The 27,185-nt window shown below is 41.8% G+C and overlaps 2 protein-coding genes across 2 annotated transcripts; one reads left to right on the top strand and one right to left on the bottom strand.

Annotated features, from left to right (window-relative positions):
• Positions 1-9,250: 9,250 nt before the first annotated feature.
• On the top strand, positions 9,251-13,377 carry LOC141618637 (uncharacterized). Its single transcript, XM_074435730.1, has 8 exons — positions 9,251-9,544; positions 9,737-11,160; positions 11,308-11,633; positions 11,781-12,066; positions 12,258-12,390; positions 12,481-12,536; positions 12,819-13,007; positions 13,149-13,377. The coding sequence occupies exons 1-8, from the start codon at positions 9,251-9,253 to the stop codon at positions 13,375-13,377; spliced, it is 2,937 nt and encodes a 978-aa protein (XP_074291831.1).
• A 7,441-nt stretch (positions 13,378-20,818) lies between these two features.
• Positions 20,819-21,514, bottom strand: LOC141618636 (uncharacterized). Its single transcript, XM_074435729.1, has one exon. It carries the CDS (start codon positions 21,512-21,514, stop codon positions 20,819-20,821), a length of 696 nt encoding a protein of 231 aa, XP_074291830.1.
• Positions 21,515-27,185: the final 5,671 nt, after the last annotated feature.

Genomic DNA, 27,185 nt, shown 5'->3' with positions numbered 1-27,185 from the left:
TGAGTTTGAAGGGATTTTCAATCCCTATATTCGTAATGCTATCGATCAAGACCGACAACAAGGGCAAAGATCTATTGAAGATCTTTATCATGATAATGAACAAGCTTTTGATTACTTCTTCAAGGTGTTGAGCAACATAAACAACACCTTGGACATGCCCCCATGACATCTCACTAAGGATGAGAGTTTGGTGGAGTCCTCCCTAAACCACCATTTGTAAATATTTCTAACTCCCTAACTCGCATTTTAATTCATTGCATTTTTGTCATTTTTGGAATTTTATGCTTTGATCAAGATAATTATCATTTTTGAGAGAAGTGAGGGAGGGACTAATGATTTCAATTGATGTGTAGTGCTTTAGCTTAGTCTGGGGATAGCAATTGCCTAGGCTATCCATGCCTTAGTAGTGCCCCCACAATGAAGAACACGGGATTTTGAAGAATGAAAAATGACACGGGATAAGCAAGTACACGGATGGAACTGAATCCGGGTAAAAGGGACAGAATCCGAGCGTTTTCAAGAGAATTCGCCCGTCTTCAGGCAACCCGGGCGTATTTGTCACAAGACGCCCGTCCCTCTGAGCTGAATTTTTGAAATTTTGGGACTGTTGACAAATCCGGGCGTCCTGCAAAAGAATCCGCCCGTCCTAAAAAAGACGCCCGTCCTAAAAGAGAAGACGCCCGTCTTTTTGGCTGAGAAAAACAAGAAAAATCACTGGAAAGGAATCCGCCCGTCTTCAGTGAAAGGCGCCCGTCCCGCAGCCGAACAATCCGAGCGTCTTTGCTGAAAAACGCCCGTCTTTAGGCGAGATTCCTGAAACCCAGAACAGACAGAATCCGGGCGTCCCGAAGGAAAACTGCATGTCTTCCCCCTGTAATTCAAATTTTTCGGGTCTTTTATAAACCCCATCCCCCATTCATTTCTTCATTCCTTCATTCAAAACACTACCCATAAACACCAAAACTCAAAACCCTCATCCTCTCCATCACCAAAACAAGATTTCCTCAACCACATTCATCAAAATCAAATCAAAACATCATTTCAACAACATTTAATCACTCCTCTTTCAACAAAAATCAAACCAAGCACCAAAATCTTCAACCTTTGAGTCGATTTTTGAATTCATAAAGGCAAAGCCTTTCATCTTAAAATCGATTTGGGTATACTTAGAAATTGAAGATTTTCACTCTTTTCTTGGTTCAATCATCAATGGAAAGGATAAAAGGAGCAACAAAGGCACCAAAGGCAAAGGCACTCTCAACAAGACAAAAGAGTCTTCAAGCAAAGAAAGCCTCATTGGCTATGGTGGTAGCTAGTTCAAACTTGGAAGTGCAACAACAACAACCTCCCTTGGAAGCAACAACATCAACTACTCCGGAAATTTCTCAACTTTCGAACTATCCGGAGGTAATTTTCATCTCTAACTCCCATAGGGAAACTTTTGCCAAGTATGCTAGAAAATCCTTTCTATCCACCAAGTTTATTTGTGAAGATGCCTTAGATACGTTGGGTGTCCTTGAGCAAACTAGAGCCTTCTTTGAAGCCATGGGGTTGGGAAAATTGTTTGCAACAAAAGAATTGACATACCCCTCCCTTACCTTAGAATTCTTGAGTTCTTTGAAAGGTACAAAGGTTGAGACTATGGAAAACATCGAGTTCCGCCTTGCTAATGTTAGTAGTCGCATCACCTTTGAGGAAATGGGTAAAGCATTGGGTCTTAGTTATTCACCTAGTTATTTCAAAAATGTTGGCAAGTATGACCACGCTCCTCTTTGGGAGGCGATTTCCGGAAGGAAATTTGAGAACTTTCATGCCAGTCGCGCTCTATTAGTCCACCATCCGGGCATTAGAGTGTGGCACAAGGTCATAGGGAATACCATCATTGCAAGAAAAGACACCAACCACTTTACCAAGCTCGATTTTGTTCTTCTTGAGTCGGCCTTAAATATTGGAAGGGAATTCACCAAGCCTTTCAATTCTCTAAGGCTTTTGGTGGATAGATGGCTAAATGTTGATTGTGGGAAGCAAGGCACTACCGTTATTGTGAATGGAGGTCTAGTCACTCTTTTGGCTAAGTACTTTGATCCGAACTTCAACAAGGATAGCAAGTATGTGGTGAAAAAGGGTGGTCATCTCATTGATGTGGATGCTATGATAAACAAATACAAGTGGGTCACTAGTGAGGCTAGTTCTTTTACTTTGCCTTCAAAGATTTGTCGTTTAAGTGTCCATCGGACCAACTATCTCCTTCCCCTCTCAAAAGAGGCCGAATACATCATCCAACAACAAAGGGGTGAAATTGAAATGCCCTCCTCTTCCATCGTCACACCACCTTACCCTTTCAAGTACCAAGAGTTCAAACCCGAAGGTGTTGAAGCAAGCAAAGATTATATGACTCTTCTTTTACAAGAGATTCACAAGCAAGCTTTCAAGGATCGGGAAGATGCTTACTTAGCCCAATATCCACCCCTCCTTCATTTAGCTAGGCAAGGACTTCTTGATCCTTCATGTCCTTTTCCTAGTTGGGCGGATAGGGAAGTCTTCTTTCCGAGTGCATCTAGAGGTGAGATTCCGGGTGACGATGAGGTTGTCGGTGATGCGGTTGATGATAGCATTAATGAAGAGGCTAGTGAAGAAGAAGAAGAAGAGCATGATGAACAAAGTGAACAAGAAAGTGAAGAAGGAAGTGGTGATGAGTCCACTTCTATTGAGGAAGATGATGATGATGATATGATGGAAGATTAGCAAGCTTTGGAGGCTCATACCCTCTTGAGGTTTGTCTATTTCTCTCTTTATTTTATTTATTTATCTTGATTATGATTGGAGTAGTCCTAGAAACATAGAGGACTAACACCTCGACCCCATTGAGGTGTTCTTATTTCATTGTTCCCACTTTTTAAAAATACAAAATGACAAATTTAGTTTCATGCATTGTATCATGTGTGCATGAACTACACCCAACCTTAGGATATTAGAAATAATGTCTAACTCGGTTTTGGTAAGTACATACATACACAACGGGAGGTAATCTAAATTACGCTCTCCGTCATAAACAAAACCATGCATCATGTAGTGTAGATTAGTGTAGCTTGCATTTAGTGTAGAATTCATGCATCATGCTTGCATGATTTCCCATCATTTTGGTCATTGAGGACAATGCCCATATTAGTGTGGGGATGGGGAATTCTAACTTAACTTTTATTCCAAAAGCCAAAAAAATTGAAAAATTTAGAAAAAAACCATAAAAATTTGAAAAATTGAAAAACCAAAAACATGTTCATTTCCTTTGTAGTGTAGTCATGTATATATTGTTGTATATATTGTGTTTGTTTTACCCTTGTTCACATTGATCGACTACGCCACATCCGAGACATGAGGATATTGAAGACCGCATGGTATGATCTTTCCAATCTCCTTTTTCCTCTTTATGTTAATGACTATGTGGCTTTATTTTGATTGATGCGGTAAACAATGTGAACTTAGGACTTGCATTTAGTGTATATGTCATACTAGTTGGTAGAATCATTTGCATTAGGATGTTTATATGTTAGTTGCATCACGGCATGCAGTTGCATGTTAGAAAATTTTGTGAAACCGTCTACTTGGGAAACTTGACAAGTGTATATAGGCCCTAGTAGATGCTTTTTCTTCTTAAAACTTTGCTTGTTAGAATACTTGTAAAACACCCTAGGATGTGTCATGCTAGTATTATTTGACCCATGGATTAAGGCCTAGTCAAGAGTACCTTGTGGTGTGATAACTCCTTGGCTACCGTTTATTCCAAGGTGACCCTTGAAACCATGCATCCATCCATCATCCATGTTCTACCACATTTTTGTCATCAAAGGGAATGGGCACAAAAAGAAATCAATTTGAGTTCAATGAAATGAAAAGTGAAAGAAAGTTTGTAAAAGTTCATCAAATGAAAAGAGGAGCAAAAATAGAACTCCTAAAGCTTCAAATATAAGCCACCCTCACTACATATAGGGTGACTTTGAAAATGTACAAAAGAAATGCAAAGAAAATGTTCTCAAATGTTATAAAGCCACAAGAAATTGGGGGGAAAAACAAAAACAAAAGCAAACTCCCAAAGTGAAACTCAAATATCTATCGATTCCTTTATCCATTGTATCCATTTTTGTGCATGGTAGAGAGGGGACGACTCTTCTTCTTGTCTAGGCAAGAGGGGGAATTCCACGATCCTCCAGTGTATCTAACACCATAGGGAGTCTACTCTTGACAAAAGCATAAAACGATTGAGGACAAAGGTACCCTAGCTTGACACAACTTGGAGGTGATTTATTGGTATCCTTCTAGGCTTAGTAGTTTGAAGAAATTGCATCTATGAAGGAGTGTGTACCCTTGAATTGCTTCCCTTGTAGATAATTTCCGCCACTTAGATGAGGAAAGTGGCTATTCTTTTGTAGATTCATCCATTATTTGATTTTGTGTGCTTAATGTTTGGATGTGTCGCCATTTTGGCAAGACCCACCTTGCCTTGCAAGAAGGCATCCTACCTCATGGCTGTCTTATTGTGAGTTGAAGGGGCGGAGTGAGACCCGCTAATTGTCTCATATCGGCTATATTATTAGGTTAGTTTAAATAATGGTCCTAGTCTTTGTCACCTATTTACTCGGGACGAGCAAAGGTTCGGCTTGGGGATATTTGATGTGACCATAATTAGAGCATATTTAGTCCCCGAATTAGCCTGGTTCCCATGCTTTTTAGTGCATATTTGGGTCATTTATTGTCTTTAGTTCTTTGTTTTGCATATTCTTTGAGGTTTTGTGTCATTGGTAGGAAAGGAGTGCAAACCTTGCATCTTCATGGCAAAACGAGACTAAATTGATTGAATTCAATGACTAAGCATCAAGAAGAGACAAGATTAGAAGGCCTTTGTACATACTATAGTAAACGGGCAATGATGACAAAAGATCCTTGCATCCCCGAGGAAATCCCCAAGGATATTATGAAGAAAAAGGAAGAAAAGAAGAAGAAATGAAACTGCACAGCAATCCGTGCGGATTGTCCTGAAGACGCCCGTCCTCCACCTTCACAATCCGTGCGTCTTCACTCCAAGACGCCCGGGCAGCAACTCCAGAAGACGCCCGTCTTCTCCCCAAGACGCCCGGGCAGAGACCCACGAATCCGTACGTCCCGTGCTAAAGACGCACGGATTCCCAGGCAGACAATTTCGTTTCTTCGAGGTTCAAGAAAGATGCCCATCCTTCCAAAAATACCGGAGTTTCCTTAAGTAGGGACTTAATCGTCATTTAAGCCCTTAGTTAACCCTAATTCCTACACCTAATCCCCACTATAAATACCCTATTAGTCTAATTAGAAGAGCATGTTCTTCTTAGCAATCTTTAGTGTAGTTAATATCAATCAAATCTCTCTTTAATATTGTAATCAACAATTAATCAAGTTTTAATACAAGTTTTATTTCCTTAATCTCTCTCTTGTTCATCCTTTATTTTGGGTACTTGAAGATTATTTGGGTTATTATTGGGAGATTGACAACCTCTCAATCAAGCATCAAGTACTTCTTTTATTCTTTGCTTTATTATTGGAATCATTAGTAGGTATAATTCTCTTAATCCCTTTTTAATTATTGTTAATTACTTTAATTTATTCATCATGTTTCACTTTGTTGGTATGATTGACAACCTTGCTAGCATGTTCAACATGATAATGAGTGAGTAGTTCCTTAGCTAGGGTTAATGGGTAATTAGGGGAAACCAACATGGGGAATGATTCATGCTTAAATTAATATGCTTTCATGGTTTATTTTCTTGCTTGTTTTGATCTCAACTCATGCACATGTTATGTTTGAAGAAATGCGAGCCTATGAATCCTTGCATTTTTTTACCCATCACCTATCTTTTCAATGAGACTTGTAAGACATAAACCAACTCGAGTCTTATTAGACCATGCATGTTGTTGAGTAGGGAAGATTAAGTCGACTTGTAGGTGTTGTACAATCTAATCGATTCGGCTCCGGGACCCAAAATTTCCTAGGATTGTAAGATATAAACCAACTCAATCCATCACAACAATAATTGCTTGCTTATAATTTGAGAACATGTTTGTATGATCAATTCCCATGAATCCCCTATGACCCCATGATACCCTAGTGCTTTTTATCAATTGTTTACATCTCTTTTAATTCATCTTGCTTGTTTACTTTCATTGCTATTTAGTTTAGTGATCTTCTACATCAACCCCAATTGTGTCACCCCTAAGACACCTCTAGTTGCAATAGAAATCTCATCTCAATTCCCGTCCATTCGGATCCGACCTTTACTTGCCTCTTTACTAATTGTAGATTTGTTGGTGAAGTTATAAATTGTGTTTTGGTCTAGGTTCTCCTAACGACAAGTAACCGAAAAGATATAGTCCGACAACCTTGACCGTGGGGATGATAGTAGGACCTGTCGTGGCTGTTGTCGGCCACCGTGGGAGGCGGATTTCGCGTCTAAAGTTGTGGTTGTCGTGGATTTAAGACGGGTTTTATGACTTATTGGTTGGACGAATAAACACGGGACTTGAGTGGCTGGGTAGCTCGGCTATGGGCGGTCCTAATGGTGGTGTCGGGGTGGCTTGAGGTGGTGGTTGGTACGGTGGTCAGTCGGGTTGTGGTGGTTGAAACGGGTTTTGGTTGTTTACGTTTTGTGTGTAGTTTTTGGCTGTTGTGCGGGGTTGTAGCTAGTGGTGGCACCACCGTAGGTCAAGGGAGACCACGGTGGTGGCCACGGGTGGTCATGGTGGCGGTAGGATGGTGAGTTGGTTAAGTTACGTTGTTCTCGTGTCGGGTATTCGGGGGTTGTTTAGGGCGTGTTTTCACGGCCTGTATAGGAGGTTTCAGGTGGTGGTTAAGGGTTGTCGGGGTTGGCCGTGGTACAGGCTAGAGCGTGGGAGGATTGGGTGGTGGTGTCGGTGGCTAGGAGTGTTGCAATCGGCTGGTCATGGTGAGGGGTTTGGGACTCGGTATTTTGGCATGTCGTGGTCTCTGTTTTGTCTTTCATCTGGTTATACGAGATTGTATGGCCATGGAGTGTGTATGGTTGGTTTTTGTCAATAAATTAATAGGTCGGGTTACGTAATTGTTACACGGAAAATTAATTAATTAAACTAAATTGCAATTAATTAAATTATTATAATGAATTGAATAATTAATAATTAAATTATAATATTTGTTTAGGTGACGGTTCTGAAGTGGAGTATTTCTGATTATTTTATTGAACTGCTTTATTGGATTTGCCGCTGAGGTAGGTTATCTACTCAACTCGAATATGCATTGGTGTGATTTATTAAGTAATGGTTAGTTGGAATTGGATGTTTGATTGTTGAATGTTGTGTTTCATAATTTATTACCATCCATATTGTATATTGTATTGATATTTTTGAAGGCCCGGTCCAAGGGTGGCGGGTAAAATGAAGAACCGGTCCACGGGTGGCGGTATATAAAAGGGTGTCTCGGGATTTATGTTGATATTGTTTATAAGGGTGTCTCGGGTTATTGATAAGGGTGTCTCGGGTTATTTATATGGGTGACTCGGGTTGAGTATGGAGGATGTGTTGAGATTTGGAGTTGTGATCGGGATTGATCATTTACATGTGATTCTGTATTATTGTTGTACTGTTCTTGTTGTTTAGATATTCCTACTCATCCGTTGGGTTGACCGTGTATTCGTTAAACACCTGTGATGAACCAATAATTGGGGAGCAGATTGATTTCAGGTAATTGGAGCAGGCTTAGAAGGGGAGCTGAAGGGCGAGAGGATATGGCATTTACTTAGCTGTCTAGATCACCTTAGAAGAACAAACAATATTTATTATTTGTATTAATTAGTTTTTCGCTGCAGTTGTATTTATTAATTTAATTATTTATTTTGGATTATGTAATAAGGCCATTTAAACATTATATTTATTTAAAGTACTGTGGTTTCGTTTACCTTTGTATTCACTACCTCAGGTAACTGAGATGGTAACACGTTCATTTATCTAGGAATGCCTAGTAAAGGCTCTTAAATAAATGGGGGTGTTACAAAGTGGTATCAGAGCGTACGTTCCTCAGTCCTAAAACAAATGAACCCAATGAATTTAGGATGAGTCTAATAAAATGAACCCGGGCAGAAACTGTTAGGAGCCCCCTTAAGGCTTAGGATGAGTTAGGGGCCCCCTCACACCAAACTTCTGGCCCTTTCAGTTTTGAACCGGTCACCTTTGAGTGAATTGAACGAGTGGGGTAAATAGAGAATATCTTCTGTCTTAAGGGTCAATTATCTGTCTTAAGATAAAAATTTCTAACCTTGTTGCAGGACGCGGATTGAGGTAAGTAATATATGATAGCATTTGGCCTAGGGCCGTGAGAATTGGAGTAACTATTGGGATTTGTGCTGAAATTTGGGTGATAATATGAATCAAATAGTGAATTGAATTATTTGGTTGAAATTATATAAATTGATTTCAATTAATAGCGGGAATTATTAATTTTAATTTACATGAATGGATGTTGTGTGAATTAGAAATATTATGTCTAGTGATATGCGGTTATGTGATCCCTAAGCCATGATTAGTGTAGTAATTTAATGATTAAGCAATAAGTTTGTGGGTATGGCGGTTTTGGACGGTTGTGCGTCACATGGTTGGCTGGCTTTAGGCCAGTCCAGTTAACCACATGTTGTTTTGTTTGTAGGTGTATTAATTAAAAAACCTTATGCCTAAATTCCTTAGCAAAAGCTTATGTGTGTATTTTCCTTCCTTTAACATCAGAACCATGCCTCCAAAGAAAGCTACATCTACACCTACACCCACTTCTATGTCTCAAGAGGAGATTGATCGTCTGATTGCTATGAATGAGGCCTTGACAGCTGCGTTGAAAGCCAAGGGGTCAGTGCAAGATTCAGCTAAAGTGAGTGCTTCTATTGCGAGGCACAATCCGACGAAGTATGATGGCTTGGGAGCACCTTCTTTATTAAGAGATTGGCACAGAGAATTTGACAACTTATTTGAGCTATTGAAGTGTCCTGCGGAAATGCAAGTGGATCAGGCTGCTTATTATCTAAGAGGAAAAGCTGGTATGTGGTGGACTAGAAACAAAGAGGCTGTGAGAGAGGCTGCTGCAAATAGTGGAAGTGATTATGTGAGGTGGTCGGGGTTCAAGAAGGTTATGAATGTTTTCGTTCGTTCAGGAGCATATTAAGAGCGAGAATGAGAGCGAGAATGAGAGCGGTTTGACTCTTTTAAAATGACAGATGAGATGACAGTGGAGACCTACTACAATAAGTTCATGGAGCTATCTGAGTATGTTGCAGACTTAAACTTCAGTGAGGAGATGTTGGCACTTAGATTCGAGAAGGGGTTGACCACAACTATCAAGAAGGGGCTGGCAGCTGGGCAACCAAGTAACATGGATGACGTGTATCAAAGAGCTGGACATGCTGAGAGGATTGCAGATATGCTTAAGGAAGAGAAGAAAGAAAAGGGTGAGAAGAGAAAGATTGAGGCTGCAAGTGAGAATGCTGGGAATAAGAAACAAAATGTGAATCCATACCGATCTTTTTTCCCCAACAATGGGTAGAATGGGAATGGAAACCGTGGAGGTTTCGGCAGAGGAGGAGCTTCGGGAGGTGGTGTGCTTACTTGCTTTAGATGTGGGAAAGTGGGTCATAAGATTGCTGATTGCAGAGTTCATGTGGGAAGTCAATGAAGGGGTTTTGTAAATGTGAACCAGAGTGGAGGCTATCGTACTCCTATGCAGAATTATGGGAATTATAATCCAAGATCTGGTGGTGGCAATTATCAGAGGAGCAACAACAATTATTCCAATCAAAATCGCTTCAACAACAATCAAAGAAATAATTTTCAAAAGATAATGAATAGTGGAAATCAACAGAATGGGTCAGCATCAGCTAGTCAGAGTGGAGCTAAGGGCAGTGGAAAATTATTTATGATGGGAAAGGAAGCTGCTGAGGAAGATGCTCATGTTGTCACGGGTACATTTCTTGTTAATTCTGGGCCTACCTTTGTCTTGTTTGATTCGGGAGCTACCCACTCTTTTATTTCAAGTGAGCATGCTAGGACTTTAAAGTTGAAAGAATATGATGAGATAAAAGACCTAGTTGATATACCTTCGGGGGATTCCATACCTTGTAGTCGTGTGTATAGAGATGTGTCAGTTAAAATTGGGGAAGCTACCTTTTTGACCAGTTTAATTGAGTTTCCTTTGGGTGGTTTTGAGGTAATTTTAGGGATGGATTGGTTGAGTAAATATAAAGCCTTTATAGATTGTCACCAAAAGAAAGTAACCTTGACTGGACCTAAGGGAATAAAAGTGTCCTATAAGGGATTTGTAGTTAAACCAAAAATAAAACTTATGTCAACAGTTACCTTAAAATCTTGTTTGAGGAAGAGAGGTGAGTTGATCTTGTGTCATGTGAGGGACACGCGAGAGGAGGTGCCTGGTGCGGCATCTATACCTGTTGTGCAAGACTTTCAGGATGTGTTTCCAGATGAGATTCCAGGGTTACCACCTCATAGGGATATTGATTTTGGCATTGACATAAAACCTGGGGCGGGACCAATTTCTAAAGCACCTTATAGGATGGGACCTAAAGAGTTGGAGGAGCTTAAAAAGCAGTTGGAGGAGTTGTTGGATAAGGGTTATGTGAGGCCGAGTGTGTCACCTTGGGGAGAACCTGTGTTATTTGTTAAAAAGAAAGATGGGAGCATGAGGCTGTGTATTGACTATAGAAAGCTGAATAATGTGACTATCAAGAATCGTTACCCTTTGCCGCGGATTGAAGATTTATTTGATCAGCTGAGTGGGGCTGGAATATTTTCTAAGATTGATTTGAGGTCGGGGTACCATCAGTTGAGAATTAAGAACGAAGATATTCCAAAGACTGCATTTAGGACAACGTACGGACACAACGAATTTGTTGTTATGCCATTTGGATTAACTAATGCACCGGCAGTCTTCATGGACTTAATGAACCGTGTGTTTAGTCCCTATTTGGATCAGTTCGTGGTTGTCTTTATCGATGATATCCTAGTGTATTCTAAGAATAAAGAAGAGAATGAGAAGCATTTGAGGATTGTGTTGCAGACCCTGAGGGAAGATAATCTTTATGCTAAGTTGAGCAAGTGTGAGTTCTGGTTAGAGAAGGTTGCCTTTCTGGGGCATGTGGTGTCAAAGGAGGGAGTGTCAGTGGATCCAAGCAAGATTGAGGCAGTGTCCAAGTGGGAGAGACCGAAGAATGTGGGGGATATTAGAAGTTTTCTGGGGTTGGCTGGCTATTACAGGAGGTTTGTAAAAGACTTCTCAAAAATAGCTAAGCCTTTGACTACCTGGATGAGGAAGGAGAATACGTTTCAGTGGGATGAGAGTTGTGAGACGGCATTCCTAACCCTGAAGGAGCGCCTGACTACAGCTCCTATTTTAGCCTTACCTGATGGCAGTGAGAATTTTGAAGTTTATACAGATGCTTCGAAGAATTGTTTAGGATGTGTGCTTATGCAGAATGGGAAAGTAATAGCCTATGCCTCGAGACAGCTGAAGCAGTATGAAGCAAACTATCCAACTCATGATTTGGAATTGGGAGCGGTGGTTGTTGCCTTGAAATTGTGGCGTCATTATCTTTATGGAGCTACTTTTAAGGTATTTTCTGATCACAAGAGCTTAAAGTACATTTATACTCAGAAGGAGCTAAATATGAGACAGAGGAGATGGATTAAGTTAATTGGAGATTATGACATGGAAATAATTTATCATGAAGGGAAAGCCAATGTGGTGGTGGATGCACTTAGTAGGAAATATGTCCATGCTTTGTGTACTGCCATGTCTAGGATGAGATTGCGTGAAGAAGTGGAAAAAATGGGCATTTCTATGATTAGGAAAGGAGATATAATTGGAGATTTGACCATTGAGCAAGAATTGTATGAAGAGATCAGGAAAAAGCAAGCAGGAGATGCGAGAGTGGCGCGGTGGAGAGAGGTCGTGGGTGAGGCCATGGTGGAAGGCGGGAAGAAGCGATTTCACATTGGTACTGATGGTGGTTTGAGGTTTGATGGGAGATGGTGTGTACCTGATGATGAGGAATTATAAAGAAAGATTTTAACTGAAGCTCATTCTACTCCATATTCTGTTCATCCTGGAGGAGATAAATTATATAAAGATTTGAAGAAGACTTTTTGGTGGCCTAAGATGAAGAAAAGGTTGCTGAGTTTGTTGCTAGATGTTTGGTTTGTCAAAGAGTGAAGGGAGAGCATAAGAGACCACAAGGTAAAGTTCAGTCCTTGGATGTGCCTGAATGGAAGTGGGAAAGCATTTCGATGGATTTCATTGTGGGGTTACCTAAGACTCAGAGAGGGAATAACATGATATGGGTTATTGTGGATCGATTAACTAAGTCAGCTCACTTCATTCCTATGAAAAATACTTGGAGTAAAGCTGAGTTGGCTAAAGCTTATGTCAAGAATGTGGTGAAGCTTCATGGTGTGCCAAAGGATATTGTTTCTGATCGTGATTCAAGGTTTATATCTAAGTTCTGGCAAGAATTGCAATCTTTGATGGGGACTCAATTGAAAATGAGTACAACATTTCATCCAGCCACAGATGGTCAGACTGAGAGGACTATTCAGACCTTGGAGGATATGCTGAGAGCTTGTGTGATGGAGTTTGGTGGATCGTGGGAGGAGAGGTTGGATTTGATTGAGTTTTCATATAATAACAGTTACCATGCTAGTATTGGAATGGCACCTTTTGAGGCATTGTATGGCAGGAAGTGCAGGAGTCCTGTGTGTTGGGATGACAGGGCAGATACAGTTGTATTGGGACCTGAGATGATAAAGGAAATGGTGGAGCAAGTGCACATTATTCGTCAAAAGATGCGTGCAGTGCAGGATAGACAGAAAAGCTATGCAGATTTGAAAAGAAGTGATATAGAATATGCTGTGGGAGATAAAGTGTTCCTTAAAGTGTCTCCTATGAGAGGTGTGATGAGGTTTGGGAAGAAAGGAAAGCTGAGTTAGAAGTATATTGGGCCATATGAGGTCTTAGACAGAGTTGGAGAGGTAGCTTACCGTTTAGCATTACCTCCAGCTTTGGATAGAGTGCATAATGTTTTTCATGTTTCACAATTGAGGAAGTATGTGAGTGATCCTACTCATATGCTGGAGCCTGAGCATGTTGAGATTGATGAGCAGTTATCTTATGTTAAGGAGCCTAAGGAGATTTTGGATCGAAAAGTGAGAAAGACTCGTAATGGTGAGACTGCTCTAGTGAAGATTTTATGGTCTAATCATAAGGTGGAAGAAGCTACATGGGAAGCTGAAGCTGCTATGCGAGAAAAGTACCCTAGTCTTTTTGTTTGAGTTAGTTGGTTACGGGGACGTAACCCTTTTTCATAGGAGATAGGATGTAACATCTCGTATTTTTATAACATTTTTCTGATAATTTAATAATAAAAGTATCTTGTGAGAGATTTAATAAGAAATTTAGTTGGAATTTATTTGGGATATTATTTCTGTTGTTTGGGTATTTGGTGAACTTCGTGACGAAGTTCTTTTTAAGGAGGGAAGACTGTAATACCCCGAATTTTAGAAGGTAGAATTATACTAAAATATGTTTTAAATGATATTTAATAATTTAATTAATTGGATAATAAATTTGTAAGACGGAAATAAAATATAAAATAATTAAAACGGACGAAATGTGGGTCGTGGGCACGGGTAAGCCGTGTATGTTGAGTATATAGTCGGGATTGTAATTGTAAGTTATTACTAATACTAATATGGGAGTAATTAAAAAGAAAAGGAAAAATAAAGGTATTTGCTTTAAGGAAACTTCCTCCCTCTTTCCTTCCCACACCTATATAAATAAGCTATTATACCTACCCATAAGCATACAAAAACATAAAAACACAATAATTGATCTAAGGCAAGGGAGAGGAACATCTAAGGAAAGAAAATAAGAGAATTCATCCAATTATTGTTGTCTCAAGGTAAGACCGTCTCAATTTATGTTTATATAATCGTATTTAATTAAATTATCGTTCAAACTCCGTATGGACCATTGTAGACCGTGTCGTTACCCTCATTAGTTGGCCTTGACTGTGGGGATGATAGTGGGCCTGTCGTGGCTGTTGTCGACCACCGTGGGAGGCGAATTTCGCGTCTAAAGTTGTGGTTGTCATGGATTTAAGGCGGGTTTTGTGACTTATTGGTTGGACGAATAAACACGGGACTTGGGTGGCTGGATAGCTCGGCAATAGGCGGTCCTAATGGTGTTGTCGGGGTGGCTTGAGGTGGTGGTTGGTACGGTGGTCAGTCGGGTTGTGGTGGTTGAAACGGGTTTTGGTTGTTTATGTTTTGTGTGTCGTTTTAGGCTATTGTGTGGGGTTGTAGCTAGTGGTGGAACCACCGTGGGTCAAGGGAGACCACGGTGGTGGCCACGGGTGGTCATGGTGGCGGTAGGATGGTGAGTTGGTTAAGTTACGTTGTTCTCATGTCGGGTATTCGGGGGTTGTTTAGGGCGTGTTTTCACAGCGTGTATAGGAGGTTTCAGGTGGTGGTTAAGGGTTGTCGGGGTTGGCCGTGGTACAGGCTAGAGCGTGGTAGGATTGGGTGGTGGTGTCGGTGGCTAGGAGTGTCGCAATCGGCTGGTCATGGTGAGGGGTTTGGAACTCGTTATTTTGGCATGTCGTGGTCTCTGCTTTGTCTTTCATCTGGTTATACGGGATTGTATGGCCATGGAGTGTGTATGGTTGGTTTGTGTCAATAAATTAATAGGTCGGGTTACGTAATTGTTACACGGAAAATTAACTAATTAAACTAAATTGCAATTAATTAAATTATTCTAATGAATTGAATAATTAATAATTATATTATAATATTCGTTTAGGTGACGGTTTTGAAGTGGAGTATTTCTGATTATTTTATTGGACTGCTTTATTGGATTTGCCGCTGAGGTAGGTTATCTACTCAACTCGAATATGCATTTGTGTGATTTATTAAGTAATGGTTAGTTGGAATTGGATGTTTGATTGTTGAATGTTGTGTTTGATAATTTATTACCATCCATATTGTATATTGTATTGATATTTTTGAAGGCCCGGTCTAAGGGTGTCGGGTAAAAAGAAGAACCAGTCCACGGGTGGCGGTATATAAAAGGGTGTCTCGGGATTTATGTTGATATTGTTTATAAGGGTGTCTCGGGTTATTGATAAGGGTGTCTCGGGTTATTTATATGGGTGACTCGGGTTGTGTATGGAGGATGTGTGGAGATTTGGAGTTGTGATCGGGATTGATCATTTACATGTTATTCTGTATTATTGTTGTACTGTTCTTGTTGTTTAGATATTCCTACTCAACCGTTGGGTTGACCGTGTATTCGTTAAACACCTGTGATGAACCAATAATTGGGGAGCAGATTGATTTCAGGTAATTGAGCAGGCTTAGAAGGGGAGCTGAAGGGCGAGAAGATATGGCATTTACTTAGCTGTCTAGATCACCATAGAAGAACAAACAATATTTATTATTCGTATTATTTAGTTTTCCGCTGCAATTGTATTTTATAATTTAATTACTTATTTTGGATTATGTAATAAGGCCATTTAAACATTATATTTATTTAAAGTACTGTGGTTTCGTTTACCTTTGTATTCACTACCTCAGGTAAATGAGATGGTAACACGTTCATTTATCTAGGAAAGCCTAGTAAAGGCTCTTAAATAAATGGGGGTGTTACATCTTTGCTGGCTAGAGAGGCTTCAAGGAGATTTTCTTCTAATGCCCAATGTTTACCGTTGGCCTCACTTGCTTCCAAAGGGTCTTCGATGAGAGTAGAGCCCACATGATCCTCTACATAACAATCTGTAAGGTCCATCTTGCAATGTAAACTAAGAAAAAAAGGTGAGAAGTATCTTGAGGAAATGTTTTTCCTAAGGCAAAGAAAGACACAACTAAAAACAATGATTGATAATAATTCAATGGAACACCGTCCCCGACAACGGCGCCATTTTGATGGTACTTTGTCGTCTAAGCCCTCAAACAATATTTATAATCTCGTGTTTTGGTAAGTTTCTACCAATTTAGGGTTAAAGTGGTCTTAATGCCTAATCAATTTAAAGACTTGTTGATGGTAGTGTTTTGTGTGCTATGATGAATTGAATGTAAACGTAAATAAAGGACACAAGCGATTTAGGTTACGCAGAAAACCCGATATAGGAAACAACCGCGGGGGGAGACGGAATACCACCAATATTTTCACTATAAATCGGTGGAAAGTACAATGTAAGACGATATTGCTCTATCTTGGAGGCTAGGGTTCTCTAGTGTATTTTTGGATGATCCTTTGGTCTCCCGTTGATGCCCCTTATATAGTGAAGCTGTCCCACCTAGGGTTCCTTGCTTTCTCGCCAAGTATTCCGAATTTGGAATAATATTGGACTTTCCTTATTCAGAGTATGGTAATGACTAGGATTTCCTTATTTTACCCGTGAATATGTAAGCATCATAATCCTGGTCCAAGTCTTCCTTACGCGCCTCCCTGCTTCCGCCTTCTGATTATTCTGCATCCTGACCCACTTCCCTAGCTCGGCCCATATCCAGAATTTGGGCCTACCAGTTTGCCCCGAATTTTTCGCGAAAATCACCTCTTCATAGTTGAGCGAGAAATTACAATGTACCGTTGAATGACTTCCCGCATACTCTTTTCCAATCCTTTAATTTCCACATTTCAAACCCCCAACAACTCTTCCTATTTAATCTAATCCGTCTCCCTTACTCTCTCTCTTCAATCATTTCAACTCCTCAAAACCCTCAAAACCTCGATTCTCCAAAACTCCTCCTCGTTTTCCCCTCGCCGTCAACGCCGCCCTCCCCTCTCGTCTCCAACGGACTTTCATTTCTCCCTTTTCTTCAATTTTATTATGGAAAAAACTCGCTTCGCCGCCTCCTCATCTGCCACCGTCGATCTCGTTGAGCATGACACCTTCCCTTCCCTAGGTATCCTAAAAAAACCACACTTTTGCGACTCCATCTTAACCGAGAGTGACATCCTAAGAACCAGAGCTTTCCTTGGTCTAGGTGATGATGTGGTGATTCACATGCCTGGCCCCGGTCAGAAAGCTGACGCCTCTCGTGAGGGGTGGATCGGCTTGTACACGTACCCTTTTACCCTTGGTCTCCATTTTCCTTTTCCCTATATGATTCAAGAGTTTATTCATTTGAACTCTCTTCCCATGGCTCAAATTTTTCAATATGCATAGATAATCCTTCTATCCACCGCCGCTCTTAACAATAGCTTAGATGCTGAGATCGGTCTTTCAGATCTGGCCCACAGGTTTTGAGTGTCGGTCACTTGGGAATGGCCAATATACTTTCAGGGCCATGGAGAACACTGAAAATTTCCTTGAGTCTGCGGCCAAAGCCAAAGACGACGGCTGGAACGAGGGTTTCTTTTACATCAAGCTTGATTCCATTCCTCTGCATGCCGACTACCTCTTTGAGCATTGGATCCTGACCAAGAGTAAGTATGCTTACATGTCCCTTTCTCTTATTTCTTCTGCTACTTACCTTTCTTACCCTGTGAATCATTGCAGAACTCAAAAACCCTGGAAAGTCTGAGGACGGGGACACCTCCGTTGCCAAGCTCTTCTTTATACCTGAAGAACAAAGGACGTTCCCTGCACTACTCTCTGGCCTCGACAACCCTGTTGCTGAAGAAACCATGTCTTCTGGTGAGTGTCTATTTCTGACTCTTCCTTGTTCTAGCAGCCATTTACCTGTAAACTTATATCTGTCTTCTGGCGCTCTTTACAGGAAGTATACGTTCAACAGCCTCTGAGATCCTGGTGCGCCACGCTAGGAAGAGGATTGCTGAGCACACCCCTTCGCATGCTTCTTCGAAGAGGAGGTCTGCAGCCAAACCTACTCCTGAGCCTATCGAGATTACTCCCATATCCCATGCCCCTGGTTCCCCAACTCGCGCTGATGATCAGCTGATTCTTCTTCCTGCTGGCTTTAGGGACGCAAAACGTGTCGACTACTGGCCCTCATTAGAGCGGCTCTTGACACCAACCTGCACCCAGATGTTTGATGAGACTGACCCCCAAGAGATGACCGACCTGGCTTCTGAACAATGCTTTCTTGTACGTCTGCTTCCTGCTGCCTTTATCCCCTGCTTTTATTATTTTCAACTAACTTTCAGACTGATAGCCTCCTTATGTGCCCCGGGCTCTACAATCGTCTCTTTACCTCCGTAAGATGTTGAAGAGAGCTAAGACTGAATGCCTGGCGTCTGTGGGGAAGAACAAGGATCTTACGGCCACCTGTGCTAAACTGAGGGAGAGGCTCTATGCGGCCAAAAGGGAGAAGGAGGTAGCCAAGGACCAGCTTGCTAAGACGCAGGAGGCTAACCGTGTTCTGACCACTGGGTTGCCCAAGGCTGAGGCTCGTGCTGAAGAGATGACTGTACTGGCCAGAAATGTGGGAGCCTACACCGCCTTCGAAGGGAGGATTGACTGCATCCGGGCTTACACTGAGGGGAGGCACACTTCCTGGAACCTGGAGGAGGAGCAGGATGAATTTTCCCGTGCTTTCCCCAATGGTATGGACTTAAGCGCTTTGTTCCCTGCTGATGCTGAGGTTGCCAATCCTGAGCCTGAATTCCTTGCCATGGACATCTCTGGAACTATCTTTGAGGCAAAATGCTGTAGAGGAGATCCTGGCACAGGCGGTTGGTGGTGATGCTACAATGGCTGCTGGGGCTGATCAGGTACATGCATCAAATGAGCAGACGGAGCAAGGCAAAAGTCAGGATGCTACTGTTGAGAGGATTGACCTCTCTTAAAAAATTTTATTCATATTTCTGGGGACTTGGCCCTCTGTGGTGAAAGTTTTGTAATTATACTTTTTTTTAAAACTCTTTAGTTGTATGTTTGCTTGCGCCTACCGGTATACAGGCTTGAAACTATTTTGGCACCTGCTATGGGTAGCAGCTGCCCTTATTTTGAATTGCCTTTCGGCCTAGCTCATATGCCCCTTTTACTATACTCCGTGTTTATTTATTGTGTGCCTTTATGGTCTGGGGCTTAGTTCCCAGTTTTGATTTTCCAGGAGGCTGACCTGGTTCCAGGTACCCAACCTCTGCCCCTGGTGGCAGATGCTTGATAAAATATTTTACCCATGATGTAAAATATTTTATCAATAGGATAGCTAGTTAAAACGTACCTCTCATTGTCCTTTTCCGGTTAACAAGGAATGTTGCATTCCTTGTGGTTCCAGTGTTTGTATTTTCATGCATGCACCTATGTATATGGCCCCGGGATTTTAGTACCCACATCGTAGCTACGGTTTTATCTGGGATTAACGGTGAGGTGCAGGTGGTCTTTGTATCGCCGTGCCCTGCTACCTCCAGACCGTACACCCTCCATGTGGTTGACTTAGCAACGTCTCGTAGCCCAAATCACAGGGGTTGGACCCTCAAAGTATAATGTGCCTGGCAATTAACCAATGTTAGTACTCAAAGCCTTTCTTCTTGAAGCACAAAATTCTCAAGCAGTACAAATTACCTGGTGTTATCTCATGGTGTTCCAAGGCAACAGCTGGATCCAGGAAACAACAGCCTGGACTACTTGGTTTTAAAAACGACTCAATTTGCTCAAAAAACTAATGAAAATAAAAACAACTAAACGTCAAAAACTAACCATAACCTAAAGAATATATTATCCCCACCCCCTTTTTTTTTGTTTTTTGAAATATTTTTTTTTTTGCTTCATGGACTTTTGAAAGGTCCTCAGTACACTAAGGTTTTAGCACATTGTCAGACAAAGTACTGTTTCATATGGCAAATGTTCCAGGGTTTGTGCAAGATCTGACCTTGCATGGTCATCAACCTGTATGCCCTATTCCTGACAATGCTTTCGACCTGATATGGTCCTTCCCATTTGTAAAGCAAACTTGCATGCCTTGTGATTTTTGGTATTTTCAAATACCCTTCTAAGTACCAGGTCCCCTACCGCAAGGGTCCTCACATTGACATTCTTGTTATACGTTCTGGCTACAGATTGCTTGTATGATGTCATGCGTATGTAAGCCCTTTCTCTTAGCTCGTCAACTTTGTCCACGCTCCTGGTCATTTCGATTTGATTCTGCTCTGCTATTTGGCAGCCATATCTGTGTGTTGGTACCGGAAGTTCCGAAGGAATTACTGCTTTTGCCCCAAATACCAGGCTGAATGGCGTCTGCCCCGTTGCTACCTTTGGTGTCGTCCTGTCTGACCAGAGTACTAGTGGTAACTCGTCTGCCCACTTACCCCCTAGCTCCTTCAGCCGGTTCCTGAGGTTCTCCACCATGATTTTATTGCTGGATTCTGCTTGGCCGTTTGTCTGTGGGTAACGAGGAGCAAACTTCCTCAGCGTTATATTCCAACGTGAACAAAACCCTTCAGTGTTATGAGATATAAACTGGGATCCATTGTCGCATTTGATTTCAGATAGTATTCTAAACTTGCTGATGATGTTATGTTTTATAAAAGAGATAACCTGAGAGTCCTTTACTTCTGTCATTGTTTCAGCTTCAATCCACTTTGAGAAATAGTTGGTTATGACAAGCATATATACTCTGTTCCCTAGAGCCCTGGGTAGCTTCCCCACTATGTCCATTCCCCATATCATAAATGGCTACAAGAAGATGATCAGATGCATTGGTTCTGCTGGTTGATGAATTGCTGGGGCTGCCTTTTGGCACGAGTCACAACGCTTGGCGTGGTTTACAACGTCTGCCCTCATAGTAGGCCAGAAATACCCCTGCCTTAACATTTATTAGATAGACTTTGTCCACCAGCGTGATTCCCACATTCTCCGCTATGTACATCCTGCAGTACTGTGTTAGCTTCCTCTTTATTCAGACACCTGAGATAAGGTCCTGCCAAAGATCTTCTAAACAACACGTTATCTATTAGCACGAATCTGGAAGCCTTGATCCTGAAACTCTGTGCTTCTTTCTTGTCTTCTGGGAGTTTTCCATCTTTCAGCCACTCCATATAAGGTTTTCTCCAATCTGAACCCACCTGCTGGTTTTCATCTGATACCAGGATTCCTATTCTATTTACGTGTGTCACATGCGTTGCTTCCCCTGGCTGATTTCGTTCTAACTCTTTCTGTATAGCTAGAGTTAACACATGAGTAATTGGTATATTGGAGAGTTCTGTGGGCTGGAAGGTGGCTCCCAACGTGGCTAGAGCGTCTGCCTCCACGTTCTGATCCCTTGGCACCTGAGTAATTTTGAAAGACCGGAACTTCAGCTTCTGCTTCGTGGCTACCTTCAAGTAGGCTATCATCTTCGAATCACGCGCGACGTATTCATTGTTCACCACAAGCAATGAGTCACTGTATGCTCTCAGGTTCCTCACCTGCAGCCCCTGTGCCATTTGCATCCCCAGTATAAGTGCCTCATACTTAGCTTCATTATTAGTTGCTTTGAATTCACACCTGACTACATGTACCATCATATCCCCCTTTGGTGACCGGAGGACCAGACCTACTCCTGCTCCCCGAGCATTCGAGGCTCTATCTATGTACAGGGTCTATGTCCCACTTTCCTGGTCCCTTAGTAATGTCAACATCCCCTTTTCAGCCTCCACATGGGTAGCGGGACAGAAATCTGAGACAAAATCTGCCAGTGCTTGGGACTTGATCGCCATCTTAGTTTCAAATTGTAAATCATATCCACCTAGGTGTACCAACCACTTGGTCATTCTTCCGGATAATTCAGGCTTTCTCATGATCGTTTTTAGTGGGTAATTAGTTACGACATGAATAGTATGAGATGCAAAATATGGGTGTAGTTTGTACGAAGCAGTGACCAGAGCTAAGACTAATTTCTTAAAATGTGTGTACCCGGTCTCTGCAGGAAGCAGAGAATTACTGATATAGTATACTAGATGCTGCATCCCTTCTTGCTCTTTGACCAGAACAACACTTACCGCTGCTTCTGTAACTGATAGTTATAGGAACAGTGGCCCTCCGTGCTCTGGCTTCGCCAATAGTGGTGGTGTGCTTATGTAGCACTTGAGTTCTTTGAATGCTTTCTCGTGCTCTTCCGTCCACTCGAACTTTTGGCTCTTCCTTAGTATATCATAGAACAGTTTGCATCTATCCGAGGCTCGTGAGACGAATCTACTTAAGGCTGCCACTTTTCCTACTAGCCGCTACACATCTTTTGGCCTCTGTTGTGACTCCAGCTGAAGGACTTCCTTGATATGCTACCTACTGGCTTCAATCTCCCTCTGAGTTACAATGTATCCTAGGAACTTCCCGGAGGACACCCAAAATAAGCACTTGGATGGATTAAGCTTCATCTTATATTCCCTTAACGTTTTGATGGTATCCGCTAAGTGTTCTATGTGCATACCAGCTTTCCTCGACTTAACTACCATATCATTTATATATGCCTCCATGGTCTTCCCTATCTGCTGTTTGAACATCTTGTTTACTAGGCGCTGATAGGTGGAGCCAGCGTTTTTCAGGCCAAAGGGCATGACATTGTAACAGTATATGCCTCGTTCCGACATAAATTTCATCTTCTCTTGATCTTGTGGTTGCATCTTAATCTGATTATAACCACTCCAAGCATGTAGGAAGGTGAGCACTTCATGTCCAGCCAAGGTGTTCACCATTGCATCGATATGTGGTAGTGGAAACGGATCTTTAGGACAAGCTTTATTTAGGTCTGTAAAATCTACACACACCCTCCACTTTCAATTCTTCTTAGGCACTACTACTACATTAGAGAGCCAGTCAGGGTAGGTGACTTCCCTAATCTTTCCCGCTGCCAGGACGCTGTCTACTTCCTTGTTGATAACATCATTCCGTTCTGCCGCAAATTTTCTTCTCTTTTGATGCACTGGGGTACAGCCCGGATTCACGCTTAACTTGTGTGAGATGATGGATGGATCTATGACGACCATATCATTGTGGGACCAAGCAAAATAGTCCATATTCTCAATATAAAATTGAATTAGCTGATCTCATAGATTTCCAGTACAGGTTGCTCCATTTGATACTGCTCTGTCCCGGTGCGCCTCGTCCAGGTGGACCTGATCTAATTCCTCTGAGGGTGGCTCCTTGTATTCCTCCGAGGTTCCCCGGTCCTGTAATTGCTATAAGGGAAGCTTGGTTGTGGCTTTTAGGGCTTGCTTATAGTAACTTCTAGATTCCTCGCGATCTCCTTCACTTTGACTACGGCCTATAGAGTTGGGAATTTGAGACAGTGATGGTATGTTGAGGGGATTGCCTTCATTTGATGCAGCCATGGTCTCCTCAGGATAACATTATAAGTGGCTGGACCCTCGATGATTAGGTACCTTATGTTGGAGTGTCTCCGACAATAATGTGATCGCATTGTTGATCATATTGAGATCAAATGTTTAAATCTCATATTAAGAATACATGAGGGAAAGTAATATTTCTTAGTCAACTGGTCCACACATATCGGTAATGATTGGCTGACTAGAGTTTGACATTACTGTCGTACGACGGTGGTGATCACTTGATCCCCTAAGGTCATATCTATAGGGTAATGCTCTTACATGATTATTTAATTAATCGTATGCCAATACGAGTTAATTAAATTGCTTAAAATTGACGGATGATTTGGTGAGTACAATTACGTATCTTATTGTAATTCGATTAAATAAGATACGGTCTAAGTAATCGAATCGTTTTATTACTTTGATTAAATTATTGTTTACGAAACAATTGAAACAGATTGAATAATTTATTATAAATACAAGTTGTTGTAACTCCTTATATATATCTGAATCTTTATCCAAGCCTTGCCTGACGGCATTAATTTCGGTTGACGTGTCACAACTTCGTATGGCAACTTTTTCTGCGTTGAACCTGGTAACGTAGTCCTTGATTGACTCCCCAATTTCTTGGACGATCCTGTAAAGATCACTTTGCCGCTTCGGAGTCCTTCGGCTGCTGGCAAATTGCTGGTTGAATGCGTTTACCGGGTCAGCAAATAAGGATATAGATTTGTTGGGTAGACTAACAGACCATTGTAGTGCTGCTCACGACAAGGTTGACCCAAACCCTTTACACATACATGCCTCTTTAGAGACCCATGTTGCCATAGTCACCATCATCTTTTGCTTATACTGACTGATGTGATCACAGGGATCTGTGGTCCCATAAAAAATATTCATTGTCGGGACGCTGAACCCTTTTGGCAAAGCCACGGTAGCTATAGCGTTAGTAAAGGGCGAATCAGCATAGCTGTCTGGCGTTGCCATCTCCATGGGTGACAGCATTCCTAGGACTCTCTAGAGAAGGCTACGTAGTTTCTGGTACTGCTGCTCTATATAGGCTTCTCTTCCTGTTAGTTGCTGGTGCAACTGCAGTTGCAGATCCGTAGCTCCTGCGAGATCCATCAGTCCGGTTGCTGTTGGTGCGTGCATCTGCGTTGTTGCTGGACCTAAGCTGCTTACCCACGCATATTCCGACCTGTTTAGGGCTGGTTGTATGGCTGGCGAGGCCGCGGATATCAACCTGCCCTGTTGGCGTTCTCCTATACCTGCGCCAAAGTACTTCACATGAGTGTTGGTTCCTGGCGTGCTGCCTCATAATTCGGTGTTAGTGCTCCCAATCCCGGTGGAATCAAGCCTCTCCTCTGTTGTGGTGTGGTTTCCATATCTAGCCGAGTTACCACATCTTGCAGTAGCAGGTGTGCCTGCCTCCTTTCACTGTCTCCTGCTGACGCTCCTCTGAATCTTACATCCCCTCTCCAAGTCGCTGGACTGGTAGCTTGCTGTCATAGCTCATCAATCTGGGCCCAGAGGAGATTGTTATGTGCTTCCATCTAAGATCTCATGCTCCTATTTTCAAAATGCATTGTCCTGATGGTCCTCGCCAGAGTATCTAGTTCACTTATCATGATGCTGGTAGGACTTAGTGGAGCCAGATCCTGGTGCCTGGACTATCCTCCATTATCCGATTGTCCCATCCTTTGTTTACCTTGGCCAACACCCGGGTCTCTTGCCTGCGCCCATTTAGTTTTCTGTGGATTCACTGCTGTCTGGGAACTATGGCTTTGCTTGATAGTTGGCACTGGAACTGTTCCTTGTGTAGGTACAACTTTTGGTGGTTGCGATGGGGTTGTGCGTAGCGCTGCTGTGGAAGGAGGTGGTGCTCGCGTTGCAGGAAAGCCGTCTGTCTTGCTCGGATTTTCTTCTGGTTGTCCTGACATGCTACTGTTCTTCGTATAATGATTAATGGAGATGACCACTATGCCCCACGGTGGGCGCCAAACTATTTTGGAAAATTTCTACCAATTTAGGGTTAAAGTGGTCTTAATGCCTAATCAATATAACGACTTGTAGATGTTAGTGTTTTGTGTGCTACGATGAATTGAATGTAAACGTAAATAAAGGACACAAGCGATTTTGGTTATGCGGAAAACCCGATATGGGAATCAACCGCGGGGGGAGACGGAATCCAACCAATATTTTCACTATAATTCGGTGGAAAGTACAATGTAAGACGATATTTATCTATCTCGGAGGCTAGGGTTCTCTAGTGTATTTTTGGATGATCCTTTGGTCTTGCGTTGATGCCCCTTATATAGTGAAGCTCTCCCACCTAGGGTTCCTTGCTTTCTCGCCAAGTATTTCGAATTGGTATAAGATTGGACTTTCCTTATTCGAAGTATGGTAATGACTAGGATTTCCTTATTTTACCCGAGAATATGTGAGCATCCTAATCCGGGTCCAAGTCTTCCTTACGCGCCTCCATGCTTCCGCCTCCTGATTATTCTGCTTCCTGACCCGTTTCCCTGGCTCGGCCCATATCCAGAATTTGGGCCTAACATCTCGACAAACTACTCTTAGTAGTGCGGCAAGTAGAGGTCGGATCCCAAGGGTCGGGTATTGAATTAAGCTATCAAATGCAAGTAATTATGCCTTAGTGTCACAATTTGGTTTGAGTTGAGAATGTAATCTAAACTACTTAACAAAGGAAATGTAAACAAATGGAAAGCAAAGCAAGGTAAGTAAATGGGGATGTAAGCAATTGATTAAAGGCACTAGGGTGTCACGGGTTCAAAGGGGAATCATAATGAGATAACTTAAATAAGTTACGTAGATGCAAGCAATTTATTGTTGTAATGAAATCGAGTTATTTTATATCTTGCAATTAGTAGGGAGTTTTGTATCTCGGAGACGAGTCGGTCACAACTTTACAACACCTACATCAACTTAAATCTCCCTACTCAACCATATGCATGGTCTAACAAGCCTTGAGTTGGTTTATATCTTTCAAGTCTTCATATGAACTTATTAAGTATAGATCTACCCCATGATTAACTCCCCTAATCACCCACTAACCCTAGTTAGGGAACTACTCACTCATTATCATGGTGAACATGTTAACAATGGTGCCAATCATGTTAACAAGTATAAACATGATGGAAGAGTAAAGCAATAAAGAAGGATTAAGTAAAGAGTAAAGAATTGTACCAAACTTATGATGAACAAAATGGAAAGAAAAAAATAATAGAATAAAACTTGATTGATGATGAATAGTTGTCAATTCTTCAATAAACCCAAATAATCTTCAATTACCCAACTAGATCTAAGAGTTCTTGAACAATAATTAAGGAAGGATTAAAGTGTAATTAAGCTAATAGATTTTTAATTAGTCTCGAATCTACTAAAATATCTTGGTGTTAGTCTAATATTACAAGGGAGTATTTATACTAAGTACAAGTATTAGGTTAACTAAGGGCTTAAATGACGATTAAGCCCCTTAAATGAAGTCCAACGCCTTGCAAGTCCCGGCATGGAATGCACGATCTTCCTTTGATGGACGCTCATCCTATACTTAGGGATGCCCATCCTGCTTTAAGGACACCCGTCCTTAACATTGGGACGCTTGTCCTGAGCTTTGGGAAGCCCATCCTGACGGCAGTTTTGCTTCTTCTTTCATTTGGCTGCCACTTAACTCGTGGGGATCCTTTAGGGATCGTGGGGCTCTTTTATCATTGCCCATTTACTTGTTTTATTGACTTAGGCTTTTAGTACTGGTCTCCTCTTTGTTGCTTGGTCGTTAGATGTGATCAATTTAGCTCCGTTTTGCTCCATTTAAGCAAAGCTAGCGCTCCTCCCCTACTAAGGGCAC

This window comes from Silene latifolia, chromosome X, assembly GCF_048544455.1.
Source record: "Silene latifolia isolate original U9 population chromosome X, ASM4854445v1, whole genome shotgun sequence".
NCBI lineage: Eukaryota > Viridiplantae > Streptophyta > Magnoliopsida > Caryophyllales > Caryophyllaceae > Silene > Silene latifolia.
The sequence above is the reverse complement of the archived record's forward strand: the minus strand, read 5'-3'. Positions and strand labels throughout refer to the sequence as shown.